The sequence below is a fragment of the Parus major genome, chromosome 4, assembly GCF_001522545.3.
Source record: "Parus major isolate Abel chromosome 4, Parus_major1.1, whole genome shotgun sequence".
NCBI classification, from domain to species: domain Eukaryota; kingdom Metazoa; phylum Chordata; class Aves; order Passeriformes; family Paridae; genus Parus; species Parus major.
The window spans coordinates 67,245,763-67,272,163 of NC_031771.1; the positions used below are offsets into that span (position 1 = coordinate 67,245,763).

The following is a 26,401-nucleotide window of genomic DNA, read 5'->3' on the forward strand; positions in this document are numbered from 1 at the left end:
ATCCCTGATTCCATTGCCCAAATCCTGGGGACAAATCCCTGATTCCATTGCCCAAATCCCAATAACAGATCCCTGATTCCATTGTCAAAACTCCGGTGACAGATCCCAGACTCTGGTACCCAAATCCAGGTGTCAGGTGAGGGTTCCATGGATGAGTTTGGATCTGCTTTGCAAATCCTCCTCTGAAATTCCATCTGCATTAAATTTCTTTGGATTTTTTTTCATTACTATTATTTTTATTTCCTGTCTTCTCTTTTCCCCTTTTTTCTTCTTTTCCTTCCTTAATTCTAATTTATTTTCTTTTTTCCCTTTTCCCCTCTTTCCTTCTTTTTTCCCCCTTCATTTCTCTTTCTTTAATTTCCTTGTTGCTTTTTTTTTGGTTTTAATTTTTCTTTTTCTTTTTTCCTTTTCCTTCTTGCTTTTATTCTTCCTTTTACCTTCCTTTTCCTTTCTTTTCTCTTCTTTCTCTTTCTTTTTCCTGCTTTCTTTTCCCTTCTTTCTTTATCTTTTTTCCCCTTTACTTTCTTTTTTCTTCTTTTTTTCTTCCTTCTTTTTTCTTCTTTTCTTTTCCATTCTTTTCTACCTTTTCCTTTATTTTCGTTTTTCTCCCTTTTCCCCCCTTCCACTTCACTCCAACCTCCCCAGAGCAGTTTTCTCCTATTTCAACTTCCCCAGAATTTTGGAAAACAGCTTCCCTGGAGGTGCTGCTGATCTTTGAGGCAGGAGGAGCATCAGATTTAGGGAACACCTGTGCAACCTTCCCATAACCAGGACAGCAATTTTGGGATCCAGTCCCATTTTTTGGGAACCACTCCTACCCCAAACCCCTTTCCAGCCCCATTAAAATCCTTAAAACCCATTTTAACCCCAAAAGGGACTTTTTGTTCTTCCCCCATCACCGCCCTGATGTCGAATTCCCCAATCCCATCATTCCACTCTCCTCCCCTATTGCCTTTTCCTCCTGGGAATCGTTTTGGAGTGGGGAGACAACTCCTCGTGCACATCCTCAACCGTCTCTTCCCGGGATTTCTGCCCTGGAAGTGACCGCAAAGGGAATTTTTTCTTTTCCTCTCCCTCCTGCTCCAGCTCTTGGCACCCAAAGCTGCCTTTGTTTGTACCTTTCCAGGGCTGTGACAATGAGCGCGGGGCCGTCCAGGGGTTACTGTGACACTCCAAGGAAAAAGCCTTGGCTTTTGTTTCCCAGAGCTTCTTGGGTTGCTTTTATCTCCAGCAAATATCCATAAATCCTGCCGGGGCTCCCCGTGCCCGGGGCCGTCTGGCGGACGCAGCCGCGGGATCAAATCCTGCCTCAGCTCCTGCTCAGCATCATTTCAACCCCGGGAATGTGTGTCCTGCAGGATTTGGAGCTTGTAATTAATTAGGAGCTGGATTTGGGTCATCCAGGAGTTTTTTCCAGGTTGCCAAAAGTGTGGCACCTTCTCTGCCGGAGTTTCTTACTCCGTGTTTTTGTTCCTTGCAAATTCCAAGTTCCCGAGATGGTTCAGATCCACCAAAAAGGGAACAGGTTCAAATGAACTCGGGATTTTCTCCGCAGGAGGAGGTTTGTGGAGGGGGGAAAAGGCTGGCTGTGCTTCCAGTCAGACCTGGAGTGAACAGGAATGTTAAATCCTCTTTTACCGTGGAATCATGGAATGGGTTGGGTGGGAAAGGACCTTGAAGGACCTGGTTCCACCCCGTTCCTCACCTTCCCTATCCCAGCGTGCTCCAAGCCCTGGGACACTTCCACCTTGGAAAACCTTTCCTAGGGAGCTGGGAAAGGGCTGGAGAATTCCTGAGGGAGCTGGGAAGGGGCTGGAGAATTCCTGAGGGAGCTGGGAAGGGGCTGGAGAATTCCTGAGGGAGCTGGGAAGGGGCTCAGGCTGGAGCAAAGGAGGATCCCGAGGGATCTTTTCCCTCTCTGGAATTCCCTGGCAGGAGGGGACAGCCGGGGGCGGTCGGGCTCTGCTCGCAGGGAACAGGGACAGGAGGAGACGGAACGGCCTCAGGCTGGGCCAGGGCAGGAATTCCAACAGGAATTCCTCCATGGAAAGGGTGCTCAGGCCTTGGAAGTGCCCAGGGAGGTTTGGAGTTCCCGTATCCTGGGGGGATTTCAAAGCCCTGTGGAGGTGGCACTTGGGGACAGGGGTCAGTGGTGGCCTCGCAACCCACCCTTCCCAAATCCCCGTCTCCTGCCATGTCCCCGGGACCATCCAAGATGCTCTCACCTCTTCCAAGGATTTATTTCATATTCCAGTTTATTTGTCCCCCTGTGCCGCCCCTCCCAGGGGACACCCTGGTGGCTCCTCCTGCACCCCGAGCACCCCAAGGACCTCCAGGCCACCTCCAACGGGTCCTGCTGCCTCAACCCCCACCCCTAATGAACAACCAAGACGCCTCTAATTAGCAAAACCACATTTCTGGAAGCAGAAGAGGGTCACGGAGCCGCTGGACCACCCGCGGGTTCCCGCATCCCGCAGGTGTTTGACTCCTCGGAGCAAGGAGACCCAATCCTTTTGTTTCCAATAAAAAAACCCCACGGAGAAGCAGTTCCAGGGCTGAGGCTGCCTCCTGCAAAGCCGGGCCGGGGCTGTGCCGTGTGCTTTGTGTTTACAGTGGAGCTTAAAGAAATAAGCATCGGTTACATAGGGGGGAAAAATGAGAACGCTCTCAAATTGGACCCCAGGGCAAGGCTGGCCGAGAACAATGGATCTGCTAAACAAAACCTCCGAGGGAAAGGAGGAAGTTATCAGGAAAAGCAGGGATGTATTAGTTCAAAAAAAAAAATAAAAAGAAAAAAAAAAAGAAAAAAAGAAGGAGGGAGGCATTCCAAGCACTTGAACTTGAGCGGATCCATTTCGCCGCCCAGACGTTCTCCCCTGGCGCGGCCGAGTGACCCCGGCGGGCGTCGGCGAGCGTGGAGCTCTCCCGTTCCCTCCGTGGCAGCTGGGACAGGACGAGGAGGAGGAGGAGGAGGCGGCTGCCGCTGCCTCCCGTCACGCGTCCGTCCTGGAAAAGGACAGCGCTGGGATGCGGCGCTCGGTGGGAAGAGGGCAGCCAGAGTTTAGGAGGCCATGGCCTGCCGATGGTTTCCTGCTGGGCGAAGGGACCCACGGGCTCCTGGAGCACAGTGTCCCACAGCCTTGCTCCTTTTTCCTGCCTTTTTCACGTGGAAAACCATTGCAAGCCCTCCGTGGGTCATTCCATGGTCACTCCCGTGGGATTTGCCACGGGTTCCGTGCGTTCCCAGCGTAGGAGCTGCTTCATCTCCTGCTTATTCCCAGCTTTTCCATGTCCAAGCCGTGCTGGTGAGCGCTTCCCAGCGCTTCCATCGGTCCCCAGCCCGAGGAGGGCGGGAGGAAGCGCCGCTAATCCTCATTAAATGTATAAATTTATGGCCCCGTGGTGCCGCAGTGTTTAATCAGGGCTCCGTGACTGTGCCGTGCTCCGGGTACAAGTTCAGTGCAAGGTGAATCTTGGCTGAGATAATCTGGAAGTTCAGCCGGAGGTGAAGGCAGCGGCGGCTCCTCGCAGCCCGCCCGGGGTGAGCAAGAGGTCACCTCCTTTTTCTTCTTTTTTTTTTTTGTTTTATTTTTTTCCTTTCCTTTTTGTTTTTTTTTTTATTTTTTTTTTTTAGCCCCTTTTTTGACGTGTAAACACAAGGAAAAAATGCGACTCCGCAGAGGATTTGGCATCAGCTGAGCGGCGACAGGAAAGAGAAGCGTGGAGTGCGTGGGGCTCAGGGAGGTGATGCCGGTGGTTTTTGGGGATAACAGGAGAGGTTCGGTTCAAACATCACAAATCTCACGGGGTTTTGACACCAAGGAAAGGAGGAATCCTCGGGATTTGGTGTTCACCCATCCCTGCTCCCCTCAAAGCGGGTCTGGCTGTCCCCAAAGGTGTCACCTGTCACCTGCCGGGAGCTGAGGGGCAGCACCGACCCCTCCCAGACCCCAAACTGCTCCGTCAATGAGTTGGGAATGCTCCCTCCTGGAAAAGTGGCATTAAAGTGATTTTTTTTTCACTTCTGGGATTATTTTTTCCCAGTTGGGATGATGCTGGAGGTGTTCCCTGTAGGTTTATTTGGACAACTCCTGCTTTCTCCCCTCTGAACCCCCTTTACTGATTTCAGGGATTTTGTGCTTTTTTTGTGCTCATGGTCACTCTTCCCTGACTAAGGGATCTCCTGCTGCTGAAATATTGGGATTTTCCATGTTATTTCCTAATATTTTCTGTGGAGCCAATGATTTGGATGTTTGGGTCAGGCAGGGAACCCCAGAAGGCCATGAACACCTGGAATGCCTGTGGAAAAGGAATTCCGTAATAACGGGATACCTGAGCACGGAGCCATCAACTCCCAACCACAGAGCTTTTCCAAAACCCACCTTCTCCTCCCCGAAACACCTTCAGAACAGCCCCTAAGGTTAATTATCTGCACCCTGAGCGTTTTCCAGACACCACATCCCGAATTTCTCCCCTACGGCACTGGATGCTTATCCCGGGGGGTTTATCCGGCTCCGTCCTTGCGGGATGCAGCTCCACCAGAACCCGATCCGGGGGATGCTGCTATAGGAGCCATCTTTGCCTCGGGAATGAATCCCCCTTTGTGGCGGTTCAATGGAAAAGCCAAGTGTTATTCAATAGTGGAATTCCCTGCGGAACGCTCTTCCGAGGCTCTTTCATTCCACCTGGCTCCCGCCCAGTATTGTCCCCGCGCGCCGTCCGAGGGTCCGGAGGGTGGGAATCCGCCCATCTCCCGGCCCAGCCTTCCCTGCAAACTCGTGAACCTGCCTGGAGAGTGGGATGAGTCCAAGGGATTGCTTTTAGGAGTGCAAATCGGCCTCTAAATCCAGCAGCTCTGCTTGCTTTTGTTCCCATGGCCGTCCATAAAATCCCCCTGCCCGGGAGTTATCACCAGGAACGATTCGATCCCGAATCGTTGAAATCCCAAAGGTTTTGCACCAAATCATTTTCAGGCCTTGCTCTTTTTATTTTCCAAGGGCTGTGCCGCAGCTGAGAGAAACTCGGGATTTCCCTAGAATTTAGCGCAGCTTTCCCCGCGGGCAAAGATCCAGTGGGTGACTAAAGCCAGGCCTGGAGCGCGGCTTGGGGGGACTTTCCAGGGCTGTCACCCCACACGTGGTGCTGATCCTCAGCGTCCCCACTGGACAGCCTTTTCCAGGAAGGAATCTTCCCAATATCCAACCTGGCACAGCTTGAGGTTGTTCTGTCTCCTCCTGTCCCTGTTCCCTGGGATGAGATCCCAAATCCCCTCCCTGGCTGCCCCCTCCTGTCAGGGGGTTGTGCAGAGCCAGGAGGTTCCACCTGATCCCTCCTTTCCCCAGGCTGAGCCCCTTTCCCAGCTCTCCCAGTCTCTCCTGGTGCTCAGAAATACGAATTTTCTGAGGTAAAACCCTGCAAAGTTTCTAACAAGACCCTTGGAAGAAATTCCTCCGGGAGGAGAAGTCAACCTTGTGTAATTCCAGCGTGGCTGAGCCCCTTTCCCAGCTCCCTTGGCCACTCCTGGTGCTCAGAAATATGAATTTTCTGAGGTAAAACCCTGCAAAGTTTTTAACGAGACCCTTGGAAGAAATTCCTCCGGGAGGAGAAGTCAACCCTGCGTAATTCCAGCGTGTCCTCAAAGCAGGTGGAAAGGCAGAGGTGGAAAGCCAGAGGTTTTCCTCCTAATAAAGGGTGAATGTTTGCAGCTGGAAAACTGGGAGATGTCTCCGTGCAAGAAAGCTTTGTGGAGCCCTTTCCCTGGAAATCTGGGCTATCAGGAATACAACAACCTATAAACAGGCAATAATGTGAAGCTGAAAATAATCCAGACTGGACACACTTGGGTTTTGTTGGCCTCAGACCTCTCTCCATTACAAACCGTCCTGGCTGCCATAAATCCTCCCAAATTCCTCTCCTCTTTTTATTTTTTTTTTATTTTTTTTCATTTGTTTTTTTCCAGGAACTGCTTGACTTTAGCAGATATAAAGAGGAAAAAAAAAATTAAATTTAACTTGCAAGATCAACCCAGTAAATGTGAGTTGAGGAGCTTGGAGTTGGTTCTCCCCTCTCTAGGAGGACATCCCTGGGTGGGACATTCCAGGAGACCTGGAGGAGTCACTCATTTTTGTTGTGTCTCACACAGAGGTCCAGGCATCTTGGATCTGTAGCAATTCCCAGAAATTCAGGTAATTAGAGCAGCACCTAAATTAAAATTTTCCTTCCCTGCACTCCATTAATCCCTTTCCTTGTCCATCACCAATTCCCAGAGCAAATCCTCCTTTCCAGTGAAACCAGTGACAAATCCGCTCCTGTTTTCACTTAGGCCACGATTTCCCCCTCCGTGCCTTTCACAATTCAACAACAAACATCATGTTCCAATTCCCGGTGCCTTTTCTTTTTGGGAACGCTATTGTCCAAACCCCACGTCTTCCCAGGGGTTTGGAATATTTCTTTCTCTTTCAGTATTCCTTTCCCACGAGGCGTAATTGAAACCTCCCCAAAATAAATTATTTGGACTGTGCTTGTCCATGGCTGCTGCTGCTGCTGGAAGCTCCTTGGGATTTTGTAATCCGTGACAATTCCCTGCTGGATGGTGGAAGGGGCTGCTCCCCCAGTGGTGGGATGGGTTATGGACTTGGGCAAACTGGGAATTGCCACTGGTTTTCCATAGCTTTGTGTCTTTTGTGGAAGTCCTCAGCAGGACTGGGTCTGTTTCCTGGTCCCGCTGGAGCGTGTTCCGTCCTCCTGGAGGTGGGACACAGCTCCAGCCTCGCTGTCCCCTTTCCTGAGGAGCCGTGGTGTTCAGGCAGGGAAAGGAGCTCCTTCTAGGAAATCTCTGCCGAGGTTTGGAAGTTCAGGGTGTGATCTTGTCCAAACCAAAGCTGGCCTGTGGAAGGTGTTGGGTCAAAGGTTGTTCGTTCCAGGTACGAGAAACCCTGGGAAGAGGAATATCAGACTGTGGTTGTGAGGATGAGGAGGGGTGACGGAGCTTTTGAGGGCTGTTCTCACCTTGCATCTGAAAATATTCCCTCCTTTTTCCATGGGAAACCGGAGTGGGCTCTCAGGGACGCTGGCCCAGCTCATGGACGTGGCCCTCAGCAGGGTTCAGGCCAGGAATGCTGCTTCCAGCTGGGAAAACACCAAACCAAATGGAATTCATGCTTTTCCATGCTCTGGGGACATCAAACTCATCACAAAAGCATCACACCATAACCACGTGGCATCGCTGTCACTCCCGAGGGGATCTGAGTGTCCCCAAAATCCCAGCACAAGGAAGATCTCACCCCACCTCGACCCAGGTGGGTGTGCTTGGAGAACCAAGGACTGAATTCCCTAGTTTAGGCTTTTGTTGAAGGAAATTGAATTCTTCAATTCTTTATTTGAAGAATCCTAAATCCTAATTTAGGATTTTGTTGAAGAAAATCAAAATCCGATTTTGGTTTTGGAAATCCAGAAGGTGGATTTTGGAAAAGCTCCAAAATGGTTGGGAGTTGATGGCTCTGTGCTCAGGTATCCCATTAATGTGGAATTCCTTTTCCACTGCTGCCTTCCAGGTGTTCTGGGTTTCCCTGCCTGATCCACTAGTCCAATCCATTTTCCAAAAAGGAAACTTTTGGAATGTTTCCCACCAACACTGGCAGCCTCTCATCTTCTGGGATGGTGCTGGCAGAGGAAAGTCCTCTCCAATCCACCACAGTGGAATCCAAACCCATCCCATCCCACCAAATCCATCTCGGTGCTCCACCTTGCCCCTGGGAGGTGGATCAGAGGGAAGTTCTTTCCCTTGGATGGAATCACAGAACCACCCTGGTTAGGAGGGACCTTGAGGGCTCATCTGGTCCAACCTGGTGTGGGGAAGGAATGGGTGGAAGGAGCCCTGTCCTGTGCATCCCAAAAACCTCCGGCAGCGGGGTCTCCACCACATCCACGGGGAAGTTGTCCCAGGGGAAGATGGGTCTCACTCCAAGGAATTTCTTCCTTGTGCGGAGATCAAACCTTTCCTGAGGCACCTTGGAGCCTTTGCCTTGTCTTCTCCACGTGGCTCCATTTCTCCTCCTCCTCGTCCTGGTAGCCACCCCTAAAGGACTGGAAAACCACAATGAGGGAATATCTCTTCATGCAATCAAATCCCATCCCCTTTCCTGGGAAAACTGGTGCATTCCCATGGGAATTCCCTGCCGGTCAGGAGCTTTCGGTGCAATTCCCTTTTGGGGGATGGCGGGTCAGGTGGGGCAGTCACAGCCCCATCCCTGGAAATGTTCAAAGTTGGACACTGGGGCTTGGAGCACCCTGGGACAGTGGAAGGTGTCCCTGCCCGTGGTGTTGGATCTGGGTGGGCTTTGAGGTCCCTTCCCACCCAAACCATTCCACGATTCCATGACTGTGACTCGGGTGCGAGCGTGCAAACGCCGGTGGTGGCTTTGATCTGGTTCCAGGAGCTCTGGCAGGGCTCGCAAACCGTGTTTGGAATCAGTTTGGATTCACATTCCAGTGCTCCTGGCCTGGCCGGGAGGATTCGATCCAGATTCCGCGCTGTCGTCAGACAGAACAAACTGTCCCTGCTCCCCTTCACATCTGGAAGGGGACACGGAGTCCAACCACGGCCTGGTGTCCTCCTGCGGGGACCTTCCAGCCACCCTCGCCCGGTGCTTGAGGTGAGGGGCATAAAAATTGGTCTGCTTGGATTAAAAAGGACGTTTTTGAAGAGTTTGAGGTGGTGACGTTGCAAGGGGGGTGAAAAGGAAGTGGTTTTGAGGTAGAGCTGGTGGTTGGGTTTGATGATGTGAAAGGTCTTTTCCAGTTTAAACGATTCCGTGATCCCATTAAATGGGGGGAAAGTTTTTCCAAGGGGAACCCGGGACAGGGCTGGGAACTGGCTCCCAGTTCAATTCTTTCACATTTCAATTTGGGTGCAAGCTCCTATATATGTATAAAACCAATTTTAGCTTTTTTTAATACCTTTTTTCCTGGCGTTTTATTCAAACCACCCTCCACTTCTCCATTTTTATAAAGCTGTGCCTGCACCTCTCCCTGCTCCTGCTCGAGGTGTTCCAGGAACCCGGGGAAGCTGCAGGTCCCTCACCCTGAGCACGTCTGCAGCGTCCTGATCTCATCCCACTCCCACATCGTCGTGGTGAAAGCTCCTCTTCATTTTCCCTCCTCTTTTTTCCCTCTCCCCCCTCTCCTTCTCCTTCTCCCCCCCTCCCACCCCCAGTGGATGTGCTGTCGAGTTTGATTTATGGCTTTGAAAGGGAGACTCCAGTTTAAAGAATTAATGGTATTTGCATATTTGATTTGGAAACTCCCCCGGCAGCCCCGCGGCAGCCCCGCGCCGCCGGCTTTTTCCCTCTTCCCTTTTTTTCCTTTCCCCTCGGCCCGTTCAGATTTAGCAGCAGAGGTGAAAAGTTGAAGCAGTAAAACCAATAAAACCACATTTATGTGACAGATAAATCGTCTGGAGGCAACTCTCCCTGAGCCTTCGGGCTTCCTCCTGCAGGACCTCTCCCCTCCGGAGCGCGGCCGGCAGCCGGGGCCAAAGGTGCCGGCCCCAGCCGTCCTCGGACCTGCCGAGCCAAAAAAGATGGATGTGGGCAAAGAGGTGGAAAATACACAGCCCATCCGTCACTGTCGGGAGCCACCTGGGGGTGGTCTGGCTCTGTGAGAGCTCTGGGAAGGTCCAGGCCGAGGTGGGAGCCTTGGGAGTCGTGGAATCAATAATGTTGGAAAAGCGCTCAGAGATCCAAGCCTTTCTTCAGCGCTGCCAAGGCCACCGCTGTCCCATGTCCCCGAGTGCCACATCCTTCAAATCCTTCCAGGGATGGGGGCTCCACCAGGTTGGACAGCCCTTTCCAGGAAGGGAAATTGTCCAGTGTCCAACCTGAGCCTCCCCTGGCCCGGCCTGAGGCCGTTCCCTCTCCTCCTGTCCCTGTTCCCTGGGATAAGATCCCAAATCCAGCCCCGGCTGTCCCCTCCTGCCAGGGACTTGTGCAGAGCCAGAAATTCCCCTGAGCCTCCTTTGCTCCAGCCTGAGCCCCTTCCCAGCTCCCTCAGGAATTCTCCAGCCCCTTCCCAGCTCCCTCAGGAATTCTCCAGCCCCTTCCCAGCTCCCTCAGGAATTCTCCAGCCCCTTCCCAGCTCCCTCAGGAATTCTCCAGCCCTTTCCCAGCTCCGTTCCCTTCCCTGGCCACGCTCCAGCCCCTCCAGGGCTCTCCAGAGCTGTCCCAGCACTGGAGGTGCCCCCAGCACAGGGGACAAGGGCACTGCCCTGGCCCTGCTGCCACCCCAGAGCTGGCACAGCCCAGGTGTCCCTGGCCACCGTGGCCACCTGGGCACACCTGGGCTCCTGCAGAGCTGCTGCCCATGGTTCCGGGTCATGGGAGTTTCTCTGGCAGTGGAAGCCATTCCCTGGCTTCTGTCCCTCCAGCCCTTGTCCCCAGTCCCTCTCCAGCTCTCCTGGAGCCCCTTCAAGGCCCTGCAAGCCTCCTTGGATTTTTCCCTTCTCCAGAGGAACATTCCCAGCTCTCCCAGCCTGGCTCCAGAGCAGAGGGGTCCATCCCTGGAGCCGCTCCGTGTCCCTCTGAGCTCCTGCACTGCTCCTGAGCCTCTGCCAAAACAACTCCCAACGCTGTAAATCCATCTTCTCCAAACTCCTTTCCTTTTCCTCACCTTTTTATTTCCTTTCTCCCTCCATCCCTTTCCTCCTGGCTCTTTATTCCCCCTCCCCACCAAGGGCTACCTGGCCCCTGGATGCTCCGGCCGCGCACTTTCCATGGCAAGAACTCGTTCAGGCTTTGTTTGGGATTTGCCCGAGGCACGTTCAGCCTCCCAGGGCCACCAGCAAGAGGCCTTTGGTGCGTTGTGGGGGTTCCCTTTGAGCCTGTACAACCATGCAACTCCTCCCAGCAGCCGCCAAACCCCGCGGAAGCGTTTTGGCCCCGGCGCTCGGCCTGAAAAGCGCCTGTGAAATCATATTTAAGGTTGTCTCTCTCGAAGGTGCCCCCTTGGAAAAACCTCCTGCCAATGATGTTCAGCTCGGGTTTGTAGTTCGACACAAAGGCCCCGCCGGACAAAGCCGAGCGGGACCCGGGCTGGAAAAGCCCTCTTAGGTCCCGGCTAATCCATCCCCCCCGCCAGCCCGGGGGATTGTTCCCGACAGCTTGTTTTCCTTGCCCTGACCTACATAGTCAAAAAGAATCTTGTTGCACATTTTTGTTTTGTATCTGGAGGTCTCGGAGGAGCTAAATCCCCTTCTTGGCGGGGCAGGATGCGTTGTTAAACAGCGCCGGGGCCTCCAGGAAAACCATGGAGACGCGGGGACAATGAGGCCTCTATGGGCCCCGCTTGGCCGCGGGACGGGCCCGGCTTCTCCCGGCTCCGGTGGTGGGCGCCGGGACGCGCCGAGCAGGCGATGAAGACGTCCACGCGCTTGGCAGCCTGTCCCCAAATAGAGTGGTCACAGCGGCGCTCCAAGACGGGATCTTTGGGAGGAGGGAGAGGCAGGAGCTCTTAATTAACCTGCTGCGGATGGGGCAGAGGTGAAGGCGGCATCCCGGGAATGCTGGGCCCTGTGGGTGGGTGGAGGAGCCAAGGCCTGGTTGAGGTGAGGAGATCCACGTGTGGGGAGGGCTTGGGAACGCCTGGTTTTTAAGGAAAACAAGGGTGAGAATGGTGTGGGAAGAGGGCATTGGGCTGCGCCTTCATGGGTGGGTGGAGAAGCCAAGGCCTCGTTGGGGTGAGGACACCCACGTGTGGGGAGGGCATGGGAGCTCCTGGTTTTTATGGAAAACAAGGATGGGAATGATGTGGGAAGAGGGCATTTAGGCAACCTGAGCTGTCGTTTTCCCGTCCCTCACCTGGCTGGGAGGATCCGGGGTCATTTGTGGACACGGAGGGCTGCAGGTGGGAATTTTGGCAGTCTGGAGCAGGGACGGTCACGGATGGCCGAGTTAATCCCTTTTCCTTCCCCTGCTGCCAAGGCCTGCTGGTTTCTCTTACCAACGTCTGGAAAGCACCTGGACTCCCATCTCCCAGAGCTGTACCCACCCAGAATAACCCCCAGAGCTCCTCGGGGAGCTCTGGAGACACTTCCAGAGCAGCTGGAGGGTGTTGGGGTGAACCAGAGGTGATGAGAAATCCATGGGGAATGGTTAGAACGACTCCAGGGGCTGTTTGGGGACAGAAGTTTGTGGTGACTTTGACCCCAAAAGTTTCCTCTTGCAATAGCTGAGAGTGTCAGGGCACTGGGATTGTTTGTCACCCACGTCCTTGAGGGGTCTCAGACCTCCAAAAACGGGGATCACAGAGCAGGAATGATCAGTGACTAAATTAACACAGCCCTGCATTAATTAATGTTAAGTATTCCTAAATCAATAATGAAGTACAACCAAGTTAACGATGAAATTTTAACAGCGTAACATAAAACAAATTAATAAAGCCTGCATTCACTTTTTTTATGGATAACTCCACCTGCCCAGGACCTCTGCCAGCTTCCAGGGAAACACCTGCTCCCTTTTCCAGCTTTTTCAAACCCCATTTGTTTTTCCATTCCAGCTCCTGGATCTGTTCATCCAGTGGGATTGGTCGACGTATCTGGCCGACTACGGACAGCCCACGTGCAAGTACCTTCGTGTGAACCCCACCACAGCCCTCATCCTGCTGGAAAAGTGAGTGTGGCTCCCAAATCCCGGGAGAACTCCCACCCCTACCTTGCTTTATTTAGCAGCTCATTCCATCCCTGTGAGCAAAGATCTCGGCCCTGGCTGGACAGAGGGAGCTCAGATAGAAAAATCCCGTTTTATCCCACATTATCCAAATTCAATGGCTTGGCTGCGGGTCCTTCTTTTTGTTGGCTCTCAAGCAGAGTTTTCCTTGTCCTGCAAGGAAAATTTCACTGTAAAGATGAACCTACAGCTCCAAAATCCTTTAAAATGCACAGGACTGCAGGAAGGAGTGGTTATCCCGAATTTTTCAGGGTTTGGGAGGTGTTTGGGCAATGCCACGAACAACTTTTGGTTGTGAAGTGGTCGGGCAGTTGGAGCACGTTGTTGCAGGTTCCCTTCCACCTCAGAATACTCTATTCTGTTTCTATATCTCTGTATTTCTATTTATTTTTATTTCTACATTTCTATTTTTATTTCTCTTTCTATATTTTGGATTTTATTTAATTTTTTATTTCTGTATTTCTGATTATTTCTAAATTTCTATATATTTCTATGCATTTATTTTAAAATTTATTTCTGTTTCTATATTTTTTCTATTTATTTCTCTATTTCTATATTTCTATGTATTTCTTAAAAAAATTATTTCCGTTTCTATATATTTATTTCTGTTTATTTCTAGTTTTATTTCTTTATTTCTATATTTCTATATATTTATTTTTAAAATTATTTCTATTTCTATATTTTTATTTCTATTTATTTCTACTTATTTATTTATTTATATTTCTACACATTTCTTTTAAAACTTACTTCTGTCTCTATGTTTTTACTTCTATTTATTTCTATTTTTATTTCTACATTTCTATATTTCTATATTTCTATATTTCTATATTTCTATATTTCTATATTTCTATATTCCTATATTCCTATATTCCTATATTTCTATATTTATTTCTGTATTTCTATTTCTACATATTTATTTTTTAAATTATTTCTATATTTTTATTTCTATTTATTTCTACTTATTTTTATATAAGTATAATATATTTGTATTTATTTCCACAGCTCCATTTTTGTATTTTATTCCCTATTTCTGTTTCTACATTTTTATTTCTATTTCTATTCATTTCCATTTCCATATTTTTATCTCTACTTATTTCTATTTCCATATACCCCTATATTAATTTATTTTTTTTTCCTCCCCATTTCTTTCTACTCCCATTTATTCCCATTTCTCCCACCTCCCTCCCACAGGGCCCCAATCCCAATTCCGTCTCTGGGTGCCCCGAGCCAGGCCGGGCTCCCTCAATCCATCCTTTGAGGGCCGTAGTTCATATGCTCCGCACAGCTCCATCCCAAATCCTGGAGCGGTGCCGGGAACAGCGGGAACGCGCTGCGGGGCTCCGGGGTGGCTCCCGGGGGGCTGTGCCAGTCCTGGGGGCCGGCAGCGAGCCGGGAACGCTGCGGGATTCTGCTGCAGGCCCGAGGAAAAGCGGGATTTGCTTTGCCTGTCACCCCTGCCCGTGGTGGGTCTCCCAGATGATCTCCGCTGGTCCAGCTCCAAGCTGGCTCGGGAAGGATCCACTCTGCTCCTGCTCCCAGCAGACCTCCCAGGCCGTTTTCCAGCTGGTGGGACAGAGAACGAGCCAAAAAACGGGAATTCATCGTTTTCCGAGCGGCTCCTGCCACGGGCGCTGCCGTGCTGGGTCCTGCATGGAGGAGAGGGCAGGAGGGGATCCTCGTGGGGTCATGGAATGGTTTGGGTGGGAAGGGACCTTAAAGCCCGTCCCATTCCATGGGCAGGGACACCTCCCACTATCCCAGGCTGCTCCGAGCCCTGTCCGCCCTGCCCTTGGACACTGCCAGGGATCCAGGATCCTTGAATGCTCTTCTGGAAGTGTGGCCCCAACCCTAAACTCATCACCTCCTCCAGGAGAAACAGAGACCCCAAATCACCTCAAACTGCTCCTCGTGGTCTGATTCTATGGTTAATCCAACCAAACCCAGCTGCATCCCTGGAAGTGTCTGGGTTGGCCGGGGCTGGGAGCACCCGGGGATGGTGGGAGGGCAGGGGTGGCACTGGGTGGGCTGTGAAGGTCCCTTCCAACCCAAATTTTTCTCTGAATCTCTGTTTCTCTGAGCGAGCTTGGGGTGTTTGTGAACTTTGGGGTTCCCTCAGTGTCATCGTGGTCCAGGGAAGCTCCAGCTCCTCTCCCCCAGAGGAGAAGAGCGGATGTCACAGCACCTCAGGACACCCGCAGGGTCCCAGTGAGGGACACAACCGCGGCAGTTGTGGGTTTAAAGTACTTTCACACCTCAAGGTGTTGTTTTTACACCGTTATTTCCTGGGTTGTGTTATCCCTGGGTTATCCAGGGCCGTGGGTCAGGGATGGATGTGGAAATGCTGGGGGATGGTGGGATTTGGTGACCTTGGAGGGTTTTTCCAACCAGAACAATCCTGTGATACACAGCGAATTTGTGACCCAGCATCTGAGATGTGAGAGTGAGAGGTTTATTCAGAGCTAACAGTAAAATGGTAAAATAATGCATTTATACCCAAAATCTGGGAGCTTGGCCATGCAGCACCTGGAATAGCCAGGGAATTGAGGCAGGCAGTGAGCTGGGATCATGGCAGAGGCTGGGAAGGTGGTGGGACAGCAGGAGAGCAGCTCCACACTCTGGGGTGTTAAAATGTCACCAAACCCCAGCCTGGCTCGTTCCATAAAGTCATAAAATCATGGAATGGTTTGGGTTGGAAGGAACCTTAAGGATCATCCCATTCCCACCCCATCCATGGCAGGGACAGCTCCTGCCATCCCATTGGGATCCAATCCCAATGTCCAACCTGGCCTTGGGCATTCCCAGGGATCCAGGGGCAGCCATGGGAAATCTGGGAATTGCAGAATCCCAGGCAGGAATTCCTTGCCAAGATCCCAGCCCAATCTCCCCTTTCCCAGTGGAAGCCATTCCCTGGCTCCTGTCCCTGCAGCCCTTGGCCCCAGTCCCTCTCCAGCTCTCCTGGAGCCCCTGCAGGGACTCTCAGCATTCCCTGCATTTTGCCCTTCTCCAGGGGAACATTCCCAGCTCTCCCAGCCTGGCTCCAGAATCCTGGAATGGTTTGGGTTGGAAGGACCCTTAAGGATCATCCCATTCCCACCCCTTCCATGGCCAGGGTCACCCCCCACCATCCCAGGGTGCTCCAAGCCCTGTCCATCCTGGCCTTGGGCACTTCCCGGGATCCCTCTGAGGGGTCTCTGTCCATCCCCCACGAGCTCCGGGCACATCCGCTGCCTCCCATCCCGCCGGGAATTCCGCCGGGCCGGCTCAGCCTGTAACCTGTTCTCCTGGTTATCTCTGTCCCTTATCACGCCCGTGTCCGTCTCTCCCAGGATATCCCGGGTGTAAGTATGCGCTCGCTCGGGCTTTCACCCTCACCTCGCCGGGCCCCGATTGTCCGCTCTCAATGGAGCCCGAAAGGCTGGAATTGCAAAGTGCCTCTGGAGCGGGGCCCTGCGCAACCCGATCCTCCCAAATGCACTAATTAGAGCTAAAAGAGGAGCTTTTACCCCGCTGCTTTCTTCCCCTCCCGGATTAATTGAGACAAAGCTCGGCTCTCTCCGAGGTGGTGTTTGTTGACAGGGGTGGGGACAGCGCCGAGCTCGCCTTTCCCTTCCTTTCACTCCTAATCCTGGGACCGGCTTCCAAACCCTCGTTATCCCAAGGCTCTGCTCGGAGAAATAAAACTGGGAGTCTGCAAAGCCCATCCCAAATCCTGCAGGGTTTTCTGTCCTGTAGGCAGATTAATTAATTAATAATAGTTAATATCTCAGCGATTGCACCTTAACATGGTGTCTGGGAATTCCAGCAGCTCCCAGATTTACTGGATCCACCTCTGTGGGTTTGTTATGGGCGCTCCCAGTTAAACCAAGGCTCTCCTCAGGGAAAAAAAAACCCTGTGGATCTGCTCAGCCCATCCCAAATCCTGCAGGATTTTGTGTCCTGCAGCTGAATTCATTAATAATAGTTAATATCTCTGTGCTTCCATCGTGTCTGGAGATTCCAGCTGTTCCCACCCTTCCCAGATTTACCAGATCCGCCTCTGTGGGTTGGTTAATAGCACTCACAGTTATCCCAAGGCTCTGCTTGGAGAAATAAAACCGGGAATCTGCAAAGCCCAGCCCAAATCCGGCAGGATTTTGTGTCCTGTAAGCAACTTAATTAATTAATAACAGTTAATATAGCTTCCACCTTCATGGGGTGTCTGGAGATTCCAGCTGTTCCCATCCTTCCCAGATTTACTGGATCCACCTCTGTGGGTTTGTTATGGGCGCTCCCAGTTATCCCAAGGCTCTCCTCAGGGAAAAAAACCCCTGTGGATCTGTGCAGCCCATCCCAAATCCTGCAGGATTTTGTGTCCTGCAGCTGAATTCATTAATAATCGTTAATAGCTCAGTGCTTCCATCTTCACGTGGTATCTGGAGATTCCAGCAGCTCCCGGATGCTCACAGACTTTTCCAGATCCTCGGTGGGTTTGTTGTGGGATCAGGGCTCCGGCTGCAGTCCCTTTCCATCCTGATCCCAAGGTTTATCCATCCAGCTCCTTCCCAATCATCCCAACACAGCCCAAGGTTTTCTTGCACGGAATCTGTGCTGCTTCCAAAACATTCCATGGGCCCGAGCAGGTCCCACGGGATGGGAGATGGCCCTGGAGGTGCCAGGATGGAAAAGCTCTAAATTCCTGGTGTGTGGAAGGGCTGGAGAGGGATGGGAAGAGCTTTCCAAAGGTACAGGTCGACTTCCAGCACCTCCGATGTCTCTCTGGAACCCGGGAGAGCTCCCAGCTCTGCTGGGGAAGGGCTCGGAGACCTCCTGGAGCTGTTTGGAGTTCCAGAGGAGGAGCATTGTCCCCAAATCCAGGCTGGCAGGACCTGGGTGACTCCAAACTCCACTTCCCATTGGCAGAGTCGCTCCCTGGTCCTCCTGGAGGAGCAGCTGCCAACCTGCTCCGGCTAAAAAAGCAGGGAAACACAAACAAATCCCGGTTTTGGTGGCTGGAAGTGCTCCAAGCTCTCCTGTTCCCGTTGGGAGAGCAGCTCTGTCTCTGGGCACTGGTAATCCCAGTAAATTCCCCTTTGGGATAAAGCTGTTGTCCTGGATTCCAGTTCCAAGCCTGGTGCTTTTGGGAACATTTCCCATTCCCTGTGGCTCTTCCTCAGAGGTTGGAGCCTGGAAAACCTTGGATGTTTGTTTTTGTTCCGTAAGTCTGGAGAGGTTGGGGCTGTGCTCAGTTGACTCCAGACCCTCGGGATGATCCAGGGCCAGCTTCCCAGGGATCATCAGCACCGTGTCCCTGTCACTCCAACGCTTCCTTTGGTCCCCAAAGCCAAAACCTGGGATTATGGGATGCATCCAAAGCCCTCAGCCTCTGCCAGATCTGATTTACCCAGAAAATCTCCTACAAATTGGGATAATTGGGAAGAGCCGGGCCCCAGCAGGTTGGATTTTGGGAGGTTGTGCCTTCAGGAGCTGTGGGAAGGTTGATCCTGGTGGGATTTTTTTTTTTTCCCTTCCCGCCACCCTTGGAGCGTGTTCCAAGCCCTTTTCCCCACAAAAAAATACGGATCTGGGAATGCAGGAGTGCATGAACCCCCTCCCAGCTTTGCATGTGGGGTCCCATCCCACCTCCTGCTCTGCTGGGCTCTGGATTTATGGACACCTCCTGGAGACGCCACGCTCCTTCCAAACAGCTGGATTCCTTCCTGGAATGGCAATTAATTTGTGTTACATTTAATATAAATTATACACATCCGTATAATTTATATTTCTTATTCGTTGGGAAAAACGGGATAGCGGGCGCTGCCCCTGCCCACGGCAGGGGGCTGGAAATGGATGGGATTTAAGGCCCCTTCCAACCCAAACATTCAGTGATTCCATGGGAATATTTTATAAAATTTAAATTCACAACTCCAGACCTTCCCAGCCTCCCCTAAAGCTGCATCTCGTGCATGCAAGTTTGAAGGAAAAAAGCTTTAATTCCGTGCTGATTCTTAAATCTCCTCCCCAAATTCCATCCCCGCCAACGAAGGTGAGGATGGAGAAGCCCTTCTTTGGGAGAGGGAGGATTTAGGATTTCCTGCATTTGGGAATTAGGGAGAGACCCCAAAGTGGCGTTGATTGGGATTGGAGGGGTTTAAAGCAAAAATCCTGGGAAAATTCCCCAAAAATTCCAGGTGTAGAGCCTGGAAATTCCATGTCCTCCCCTCTGAGCGCCAGNCCCTGTGGATCTGTGCAGCCCATCCCAAATCCTGCAGGATTTTGTGTCCTGCAGCTGAATTCATTAATAATCGTTAATAGCTCAGTGCTTCCATCTTCACGTGGTATCTGGAGATTCCAGCAGCTCCCGGATGCTCACAGACTTTTCCAGATCCTCGGTGGGTTTGTTGTGGGATCAGGGCTCCGGCTGCAGTCCCTTTCCATCCTGATCCCAAGGTTTATCCATCCAGCTCCTTCCCAATCATCCCAACACAGCCCAAGGTTTTCTTGCACGGAATCTGTGCTGCTTCCAAAACATTCCATGGGCCCGAGCAGGTCCCACGGGATGGGAGATGGCCCTGGAGGTGCCAGGATGGAAAAGCTCTAAATTCCTGGTGTGTGGAAGGGCTGGAGAGGGATGGGAAGAGCTTTCCAAAGGTACAGGTCGACTTCCAGCACCTCCGATGTCTCTCTGGAACCCGGGAGAGCTCCCAGCTCTGCTGGGGAAGGGCTCGGAGACCTCCTGGAGCTGTTTGGAGTTCCAGAGGAGGAGCATTGTCCCCAAATCCAGGCTGGCAGGACCTGGGTGACTCCAAACTCCACTTCCCATTGGCAGAGTCGCTCCCTGGTCCTCCTGGAGGAGCAGCTGCCAACCTGCTCCGGCTAAAAAAGCAGGGAAACACAAACAAATCCCGGTTTTGGTGGCTGGAAGTGCTCCAAGCTCTCCTGTTCCCGTTGGGAGAGCAGCTCTGTCTCTGGGCACTGGTAATCCCAGTAAATTCCCCTTTGGGATAAAGCTGTTGTCCTGGATTCCAGTTCCAAGCCTGGTGCTTTTGGGAACATTTCCCATTCCCTGTGGCTCTTCCTCAGAGGTTGGAGCCTGGAAAACCTTGGATGTTTGTTTTTGTTCCGTAAGTCTGGAGAGGTTGGGGCTGTGCTCAGTTGACTCCAGACCCTCGGGATGATCCAGGGCCAGCTTCCCAGGGATCATCAGCACCGTGTCCCTGTCACTCCAACGCTTCCTTTGGTCCCCAAAGCCAAAACCTGGGATTATGGGATGCATCCAAAGCCCTCAGCCTCTGCCAGATCTGATTTACCCAGAAAATCTCCTACAAATTGGGATAATTGGGAAGAGCCGGGCCCCAGCAGGTTGGATTTTGGGAGGTTGTGCCTTCAGGAGCTGTGGGAAGGTTGATCCTGGTGGGATTTTTTTTTTTTCCCTTCCCGCCACCCTTGGAGCGTGTTCCAAGCCCTTTTCCCCACAAAAAAATACGGATCTGGGAATGCAGGAGTGCATGAACCCCCTCCCAGCTTTGCATGTGGGGTCCCATCCCACCTCCTGCTCTGCTGGGCTCTGGATTTATGGACACCTCCTGGAGACGCCACGCTCCTTCCAAACAGCTGGATTCCTTCCTGGAATGGCAATTAATTTGTGTTACATTTAATATAAATTATACACATCCGTATAATTTATATTTCTTATTCGTTGGGAAAAACGGGATAGCGGGCGCTGCCCCTGCCCACGGCAGGGGGCTGGAAATGGATGGGATTTAAGGCCCCTTCCAACCCAAACATTCAGTGATTCCATGGGAATATTTTATAAAATTTAAATTCACAACTCCAGACCTTCCCAGCCTCCCCTAAAGCTGCATCTCGTGCATGCAAGTTTGAAGGAAAAAAGCTTTAATTCCGTGCTGATTCTTAAATCTCCTCCCCAAATTCCATCCCCGCCAACGAAGGTGAGGATGGAGAAGCCCTTCTTTGGGAGAGGGAGGATTTAGGATTTCCTGCATTTGGGAATTAGGGAGAGACCCCAAAGTGGCGTTGATTGGGATTGGAGGGGTTTAAAGCAAAAATCCTGGGAAAATTCCCCAAAAATTCCAGGTGTAGAGCCTGGAAATTCCATGTCCTCCCCTCTGAGCGCCAGACATTCCCAATCCCTGTTCCATAACCTGTTTGTGCTCCCTGCAGGATGCGGGACACCAGCAGGAAATTTTCACCCAATTCCAGAAAAACGAGTGGGAATTGGGAGAGATCCTACAGTGGCCTTGATTGGGATTGGAGGGGTTTAAAGCCTGAAAAATTCCCCAAAAATTGGTGTAGAGGCTGGAAATTCCATGTCCTCCCCTCTGAGCACCAGACATTCCCAATCCCTGTTCCATAACCCGTTTGTGCTCCCTGCAGGATGCGGGACACCAGCAGGAAAAACAACGTTTTCGCCCAATTCCGGAAAAACGAGCGGGACAAGCAGAAGTTGATCGACACCGTGGCCAAGCAGCTGCGCGGCCTCATCAACAGCCACCACTCCTGAGGGGCTCGGGATCTCCTTCCCGCCGCCTGGACTTCGGGAATCTCGCTCGGAGAGAAGATTTGTATTTTTTTATTCGCCTGGAAAGTCTCCGCGGAGCCTCCCCCCAACGGCAAAACGCTCCCGGCGGAACAATCCTGGGAAAAGAGGTGGTGCCAGGGGTGTCCTGGATAAACTCCTATTTTCAGGGGTTTAGGAAGGGGTGGGAATTCTTGGAGCCTGGGAGAAGTTCACACCCAGACTGGGTTGTGTTTTGGTTTTTGGGGTTTTTTTTTGTTTTTTTGGCAAAGCCAAAGTGAAGGGATCATCCTGCCTTGCTTTTGTTAATTTATTCCCTTGGGAAACAGAGAAATCTGGGAAGAGCCGTGGGTTTGGGTTCTCTGGGAAGAGGGCGACCCCGAGTGTGTCCTGTGGTTTGGATTTAGGTAGGAAAAAGGGATTTCCCAGGTTTTTCTCTCCTCTCTTCCACCTCCACGGGCTGATTTCCACGTTAGTCCGCAAATCCCTGGAATCCCTTTCCTGTGTGTCCATAACCATCCCTGAGCTCCACTCCAGGACCTGCCAGGGGCTGTGGGATCATGGAGAAGGGACAGCCGAAGGATAATCTGGGAATTTGTCCTGTGTCACCGCTCCGGGGCTGGGATGCTGCTGGACACATCCATGGATGGGGAGCCGGAGGGGACGGATGCTCCACAGGGATGCTGGGAAGGCACACCAGGATCTCCCGGGAGTCCAGGAGGCGTTTTTCCCTCTCTTTTCCCATCTTCCCTCTCCTCCTGATGGTTCCATGGGGAAAACTTGGCAGTGGGACATTCCCCATGGAGCAGCCCTGCTCCAAAGTGCCTGTGGATAAAATTCCCCCTGTCCCAAAGACCCCCAGACATCCTCTGCTCAAACCAGGCAGCCACCAACGGGATTTAATCCCAGAATCCCGCTTCCCGAGGGGGATTTTCGCCTTCTCGTCACCCTTCTGCCTTTAATTCCTCACATTATCCAGCTGCATTCCCAAAGCCTTGAATGGAATCCAGATCCCCCTGGTTGTTGTTGCAGCCCTGGAAGTGCTGCTCCCGTGCCCATTCCCAACCCTCGGGATGCGCCAATCCGGAGGTTCTGCCTTCCCGCCTTGCTCCACAGCAATATTTTGGGGCTGGTTTTCATTTGGAGAGGGTTTGTTTGGCTCAATCCCAAAATTAAACGGGAACACGGTCGGGAACGACCCCCTGGAGCTCTGGGGCTGTCCCAGCCGCCTCCACCTAGAGGGACCAAGGGATTATTTTCACCAGGAAGAGGGAAAACTTGCAATTCCTTGGTTTTGGAGAGGGATCGAGGGTTCCTTGTGAGCTCCTCCTGGAGGGATTTGGAGAGGGATGGAGGGAAAAGCAGCAGGTGAAGGAAAGTCGGAGTCAGTGTGGCCAGAACGGGATCAGCTTTGGAGACACCTCTGGAAACGACGCAGAGGGACAAGGGATGGGAATTCTGGGAGTGGGACGGAGCAGGAGCAGAAGCCCTGGGGACACAGGGAAGGGATTTTGTGCTGCCATCCTGAAATTCCGTTTTTCCCACCTATATTTCACTCCACGAGGCATTCCCACAAAAAACCCCCAGCACAGCCAAGGCAAGGCCTCCTTTCAGACACTCCAGGCAGCTCCCACCCTTCCCAAATCCACGCTGGGCTCCATTCCCGTCTCCCCGAGCTGTAATTCCAGGAGCAGCGACCTGGGATGGGTTTCCTCACTCCTTCAGGCTCTTCTTGGAGAAACCAGCATTGGGATCCTCCAAACTGGCTCCCGGTGCTCAGGATTTGCTGTTGGGAAAGTCAAATCCGGCCAAGGGAGAAATTCAGGGAGTTCCTCCTGATCTCAGGAGGTCAAGAGCCGGAACCGCAAGTCAGAGCCCGGGATGAAAAATGGGATTTTGGGACTCTGGTCCCAATTAACTTTTTGTTCTGAGAGATGCGGCTCCATCCCTTCCAAACAAAATTAATCTTTTAAACAGATTGCCCCCCACCAAAAAAAAAAAAACCCTGGAAGACATCCCAAATCCCTTCTCAGTCTCTTCCTAATGATGGGTGTCCTCCGACACGGATGGAATTGCTTAGGAGGGAAAAGTGGCTGCAGGGAATTTAAAAGGGGGAGGGGAGGGTGGGAAACAGGGGCAGGACCCGAATCCAAGATTTCCAGCTTCCCAAAATAAATAATGCTGCTCTCACACCTCGCTCCACACCCCTTGAACATTCCTTAGTGGGTTTTATTTATTAAGAAAAGAAAATTAGATTATTCCGTAATTTTTCCCGGCTCCAGCAAATATATTCCAGCACCAGTGGGGAAAAAAGTACATTAAAACCCAAATTCGGCTTCCCAAGAAGCTTCTTTCCTTCTTCAGGAGCTGTCAGGCATTCCAGGAGTTGGGAAAAACCCTATAAAAGGTGTCCAAAGCGGGAATTTGCAGCCCAGCCCATCTGTAGGATGTTCTCGCTGAGCCATCAGCACATGCGAGGTGGGAACGGAGAGGTTTTCCTGGGAATTTTTGGGTATTCCTGGGGCTGCAGTCCAAGCCAGATGCTCCCAGTGGTTTTTGCACTTTGTTCCAGATCCAGCCCCAGCTCCCGCTCGGATGGGGACGGGAGGAGTTGGGAAGATGCTGTTTTGGGGTTGTTTTTCCCCCGGATTGGCTGCTTGGGGGAAGGTGGAATTTCGGATGAGAGCTGTGGGAAGGTCCACAGTGGACCCAAATTCCTTGGAAAGTTCTGGGAAGCGAGGCTGGGATGGACCCAGGGCCGCTCCAGGGGCATCGCTGCTGTCGCTTCCCTCACGCTGAAGTTCTGGCACCAAATCCCAACCAAATTCCAAATCCTGGGCAGAGATTCCTCAGCCTTGGATGTCTCCTGGCTCTGCTGGGCTTTTCCCGTTAGTTCTGGGTTGGGTTTGGTGCTTTTGTGGACCTTGGAGGGGTTTGGAGCATCCAGACTCCATCCCACGCTCCGGTTGGATTCGAGTCCCATCCCTGGGAGCTGCAGGATTTTTGGGATCTCTGTCCCATTTTTCCTACAGCTCCGTGGGGCTGGAGACCCCTCATTTCCACCCCCCCAGCACCATTCCATGTTTATCCCACTGCTGGCAGCCCCAAGGGAACACAAATCCCATAAATCCCATCCCAAATGACTCCAGGATGATCCTAGCTCTGCTGCCCACCGGGAACGCCGTGGATCGGAGGGAAGCGACCCCAAAACACCGGGATTGGCTGGGATTCACCCCAAAAATGCCGGGATGGAGGCGGGGAGCTCAGGGGAGTTTGCTTCACCCCAAAGCTGCTGCTCCAATCTCTCAGCCCCAGGGCTGGATTTGGGAAGCTTTTCCCAGAGCTGGGATCCATCCCCACTTGCAGCTTCCCAAAAATTCCATGGGCAGCTCTGGAATCCTGCCCTGTCCCAGCTGATCCCTGCCTTGGCTCATCCCTCAGATTCTGTTTTTTCAGGAAAAGCCCCCCCAGCTCTCCCATCCCACATCCCATCCCTCCCTGTCCACCGGGGTTGCCTTTTCCCGTTGATTTTGGGGTGGAAGGACCTGATTTTGGGAACCAAGGTGATGAAAACAGCTTTTTTTGCACAAGTTGTTGCACAATAAGGGGAAAATTTAGCAAATTAGGTTTAACTTTAAAGGGAATTTTGTTGTTTTGTTTTTGTTTTTTTTCCTTTAAAACTCGCTAGCAGAGCTACTGATTCCAAGAGGAAAAAGAGCTGGAATGGCTGGAGAAAGGACTGCATGGTTTACAGGTTCAATTCTGTTAGAAATTAGCATGTTGGACATTTATCCTGGTGTAATTACAATTAAACAAATACAGCATTTAACGGTTTCATTCATGCCTCGTCTGGCTCTGTGCGTCCCCAGGGAAAAACCTGACCCCTAAATCCCACAGAAGATAAAATTCCACATCTCCTTTGGACACCTGGCTGCTGGAATTCCCAGGTTTACTGGGGATCCAAGGGGAAGAAAATCCCTGGATGAGCGTTGGATCCCACCTTCCCTCATTGCCCTGAGAGGAAACCAAGTTTGGCCCAAATTTTGGGGGATTTTAATTGGTTTCTATCAAAAAATTCCTCCCTGGGAGGGTGGGGAGGGGCTGGGCTGGAATTCCCAGATTTGCTGTGGCTGCCCCTGGATCCCTGGCAGTGCCCAAGGCCAGGTTGGACACTGGGATTGGATCCAGCTGGGATAGCAGGAGCTGTCCCTGCCCATGGAATGGGTGGGATTTAAGGTCCCTTTTCCACCCAAACCATTCCAGGTTTCTGGAGATGGGGGGATTTCATGGAATGGCTCAAGCAGATGGGGTTTGTGTAGGATGAAGGATTTAGGGAATATCCATGGGCTGGGATAGCAAAGATTCCTGGATGGTTTGTATTCCATGAATTCCTCTAATTCCCCTCTTTAAGCCATTTATTCCTGTTGGTTTCTGGCAGATCCTGGGGCAGGTGTTCATTCCCTGGAGTTGTTGGTGACTCCACCTCTGCCAGGGGTCTTTCCCCACAGGAGAGGGAAAAAGGAGGGTGGGAATCTCCCAGATTTCCAGGATATTCCTGGCTGCTTCCTGGTAATGGAAAAAAAAAAAAAAAAAAAGGAAAATTCCATCTCCTCCCGCAGCTGGTCCAGGGAAGACCCAAAAATCCAGGAAACCTCTCAGTGCCTGGGTTAAGGACCTGAAGGGTGTCACCCCTGTCCTCTTCTGCTGAATTTTGGGAGCTGGGCTGTGCCAAGAAAAACCTGGATGCTCTCCAGGTGGGAGATGGAGATGTGGGGGATAGGAAATGGTCCAGCACTGGTGGGAGATGGTGGGAAGGGATCTCAGATCATCTGGATCAGTGGATCTGAGATCATCCTGGATCAATGGATCTCAGATAATCTGGATCAGTGGATCTCAGATCATTCTGGATCAGTGGATCTTGGATCATCCTGGATCAGTGGATCTCGGATAATCTGGATCAGTGAATCTCAGATCATCCTGGATCAATGGATCTCGGATCATCCTGGATCAGTGGATCTCGGATAATCTGGATCAGTGAATCTCAGATCATCCTGGATCAGTGGATCTCAGATAATCTGGATCAGTGGATATCAGATCATTCTGGATCAGTGGATCTCAGATCATCCTGGATCAATGGATCTCGGATCATCCTGGATCAGTGGATCTC

General features: G+C 51.8%; 1 protein-coding gene across 1 annotated transcript in view; it reads left to right on the forward strand.

Annotated features, from left to right (window-relative positions):
• The window catches only part of LOC107202758 (exocyst complex component 6B), a 302,495-nt gene extending 277,424 nt beyond the window's left edge, over positions 1-25,071 (forward strand). The window contains 3 exon segments of the mRNA XM_033513902.1: positions 12,550-12,662; positions 16,046-16,057; positions 21,093-25,071. Coding sequence (XP_033369793.1) covers positions 12,550-12,662; positions 16,046-16,057; positions 21,093-21,219 — 252 coding nt within the window. The 3' untranslated portion in view covers positions 21,220-25,071.
• Positions 25,072-26,401: the final 1,330 nt, after the last annotated feature.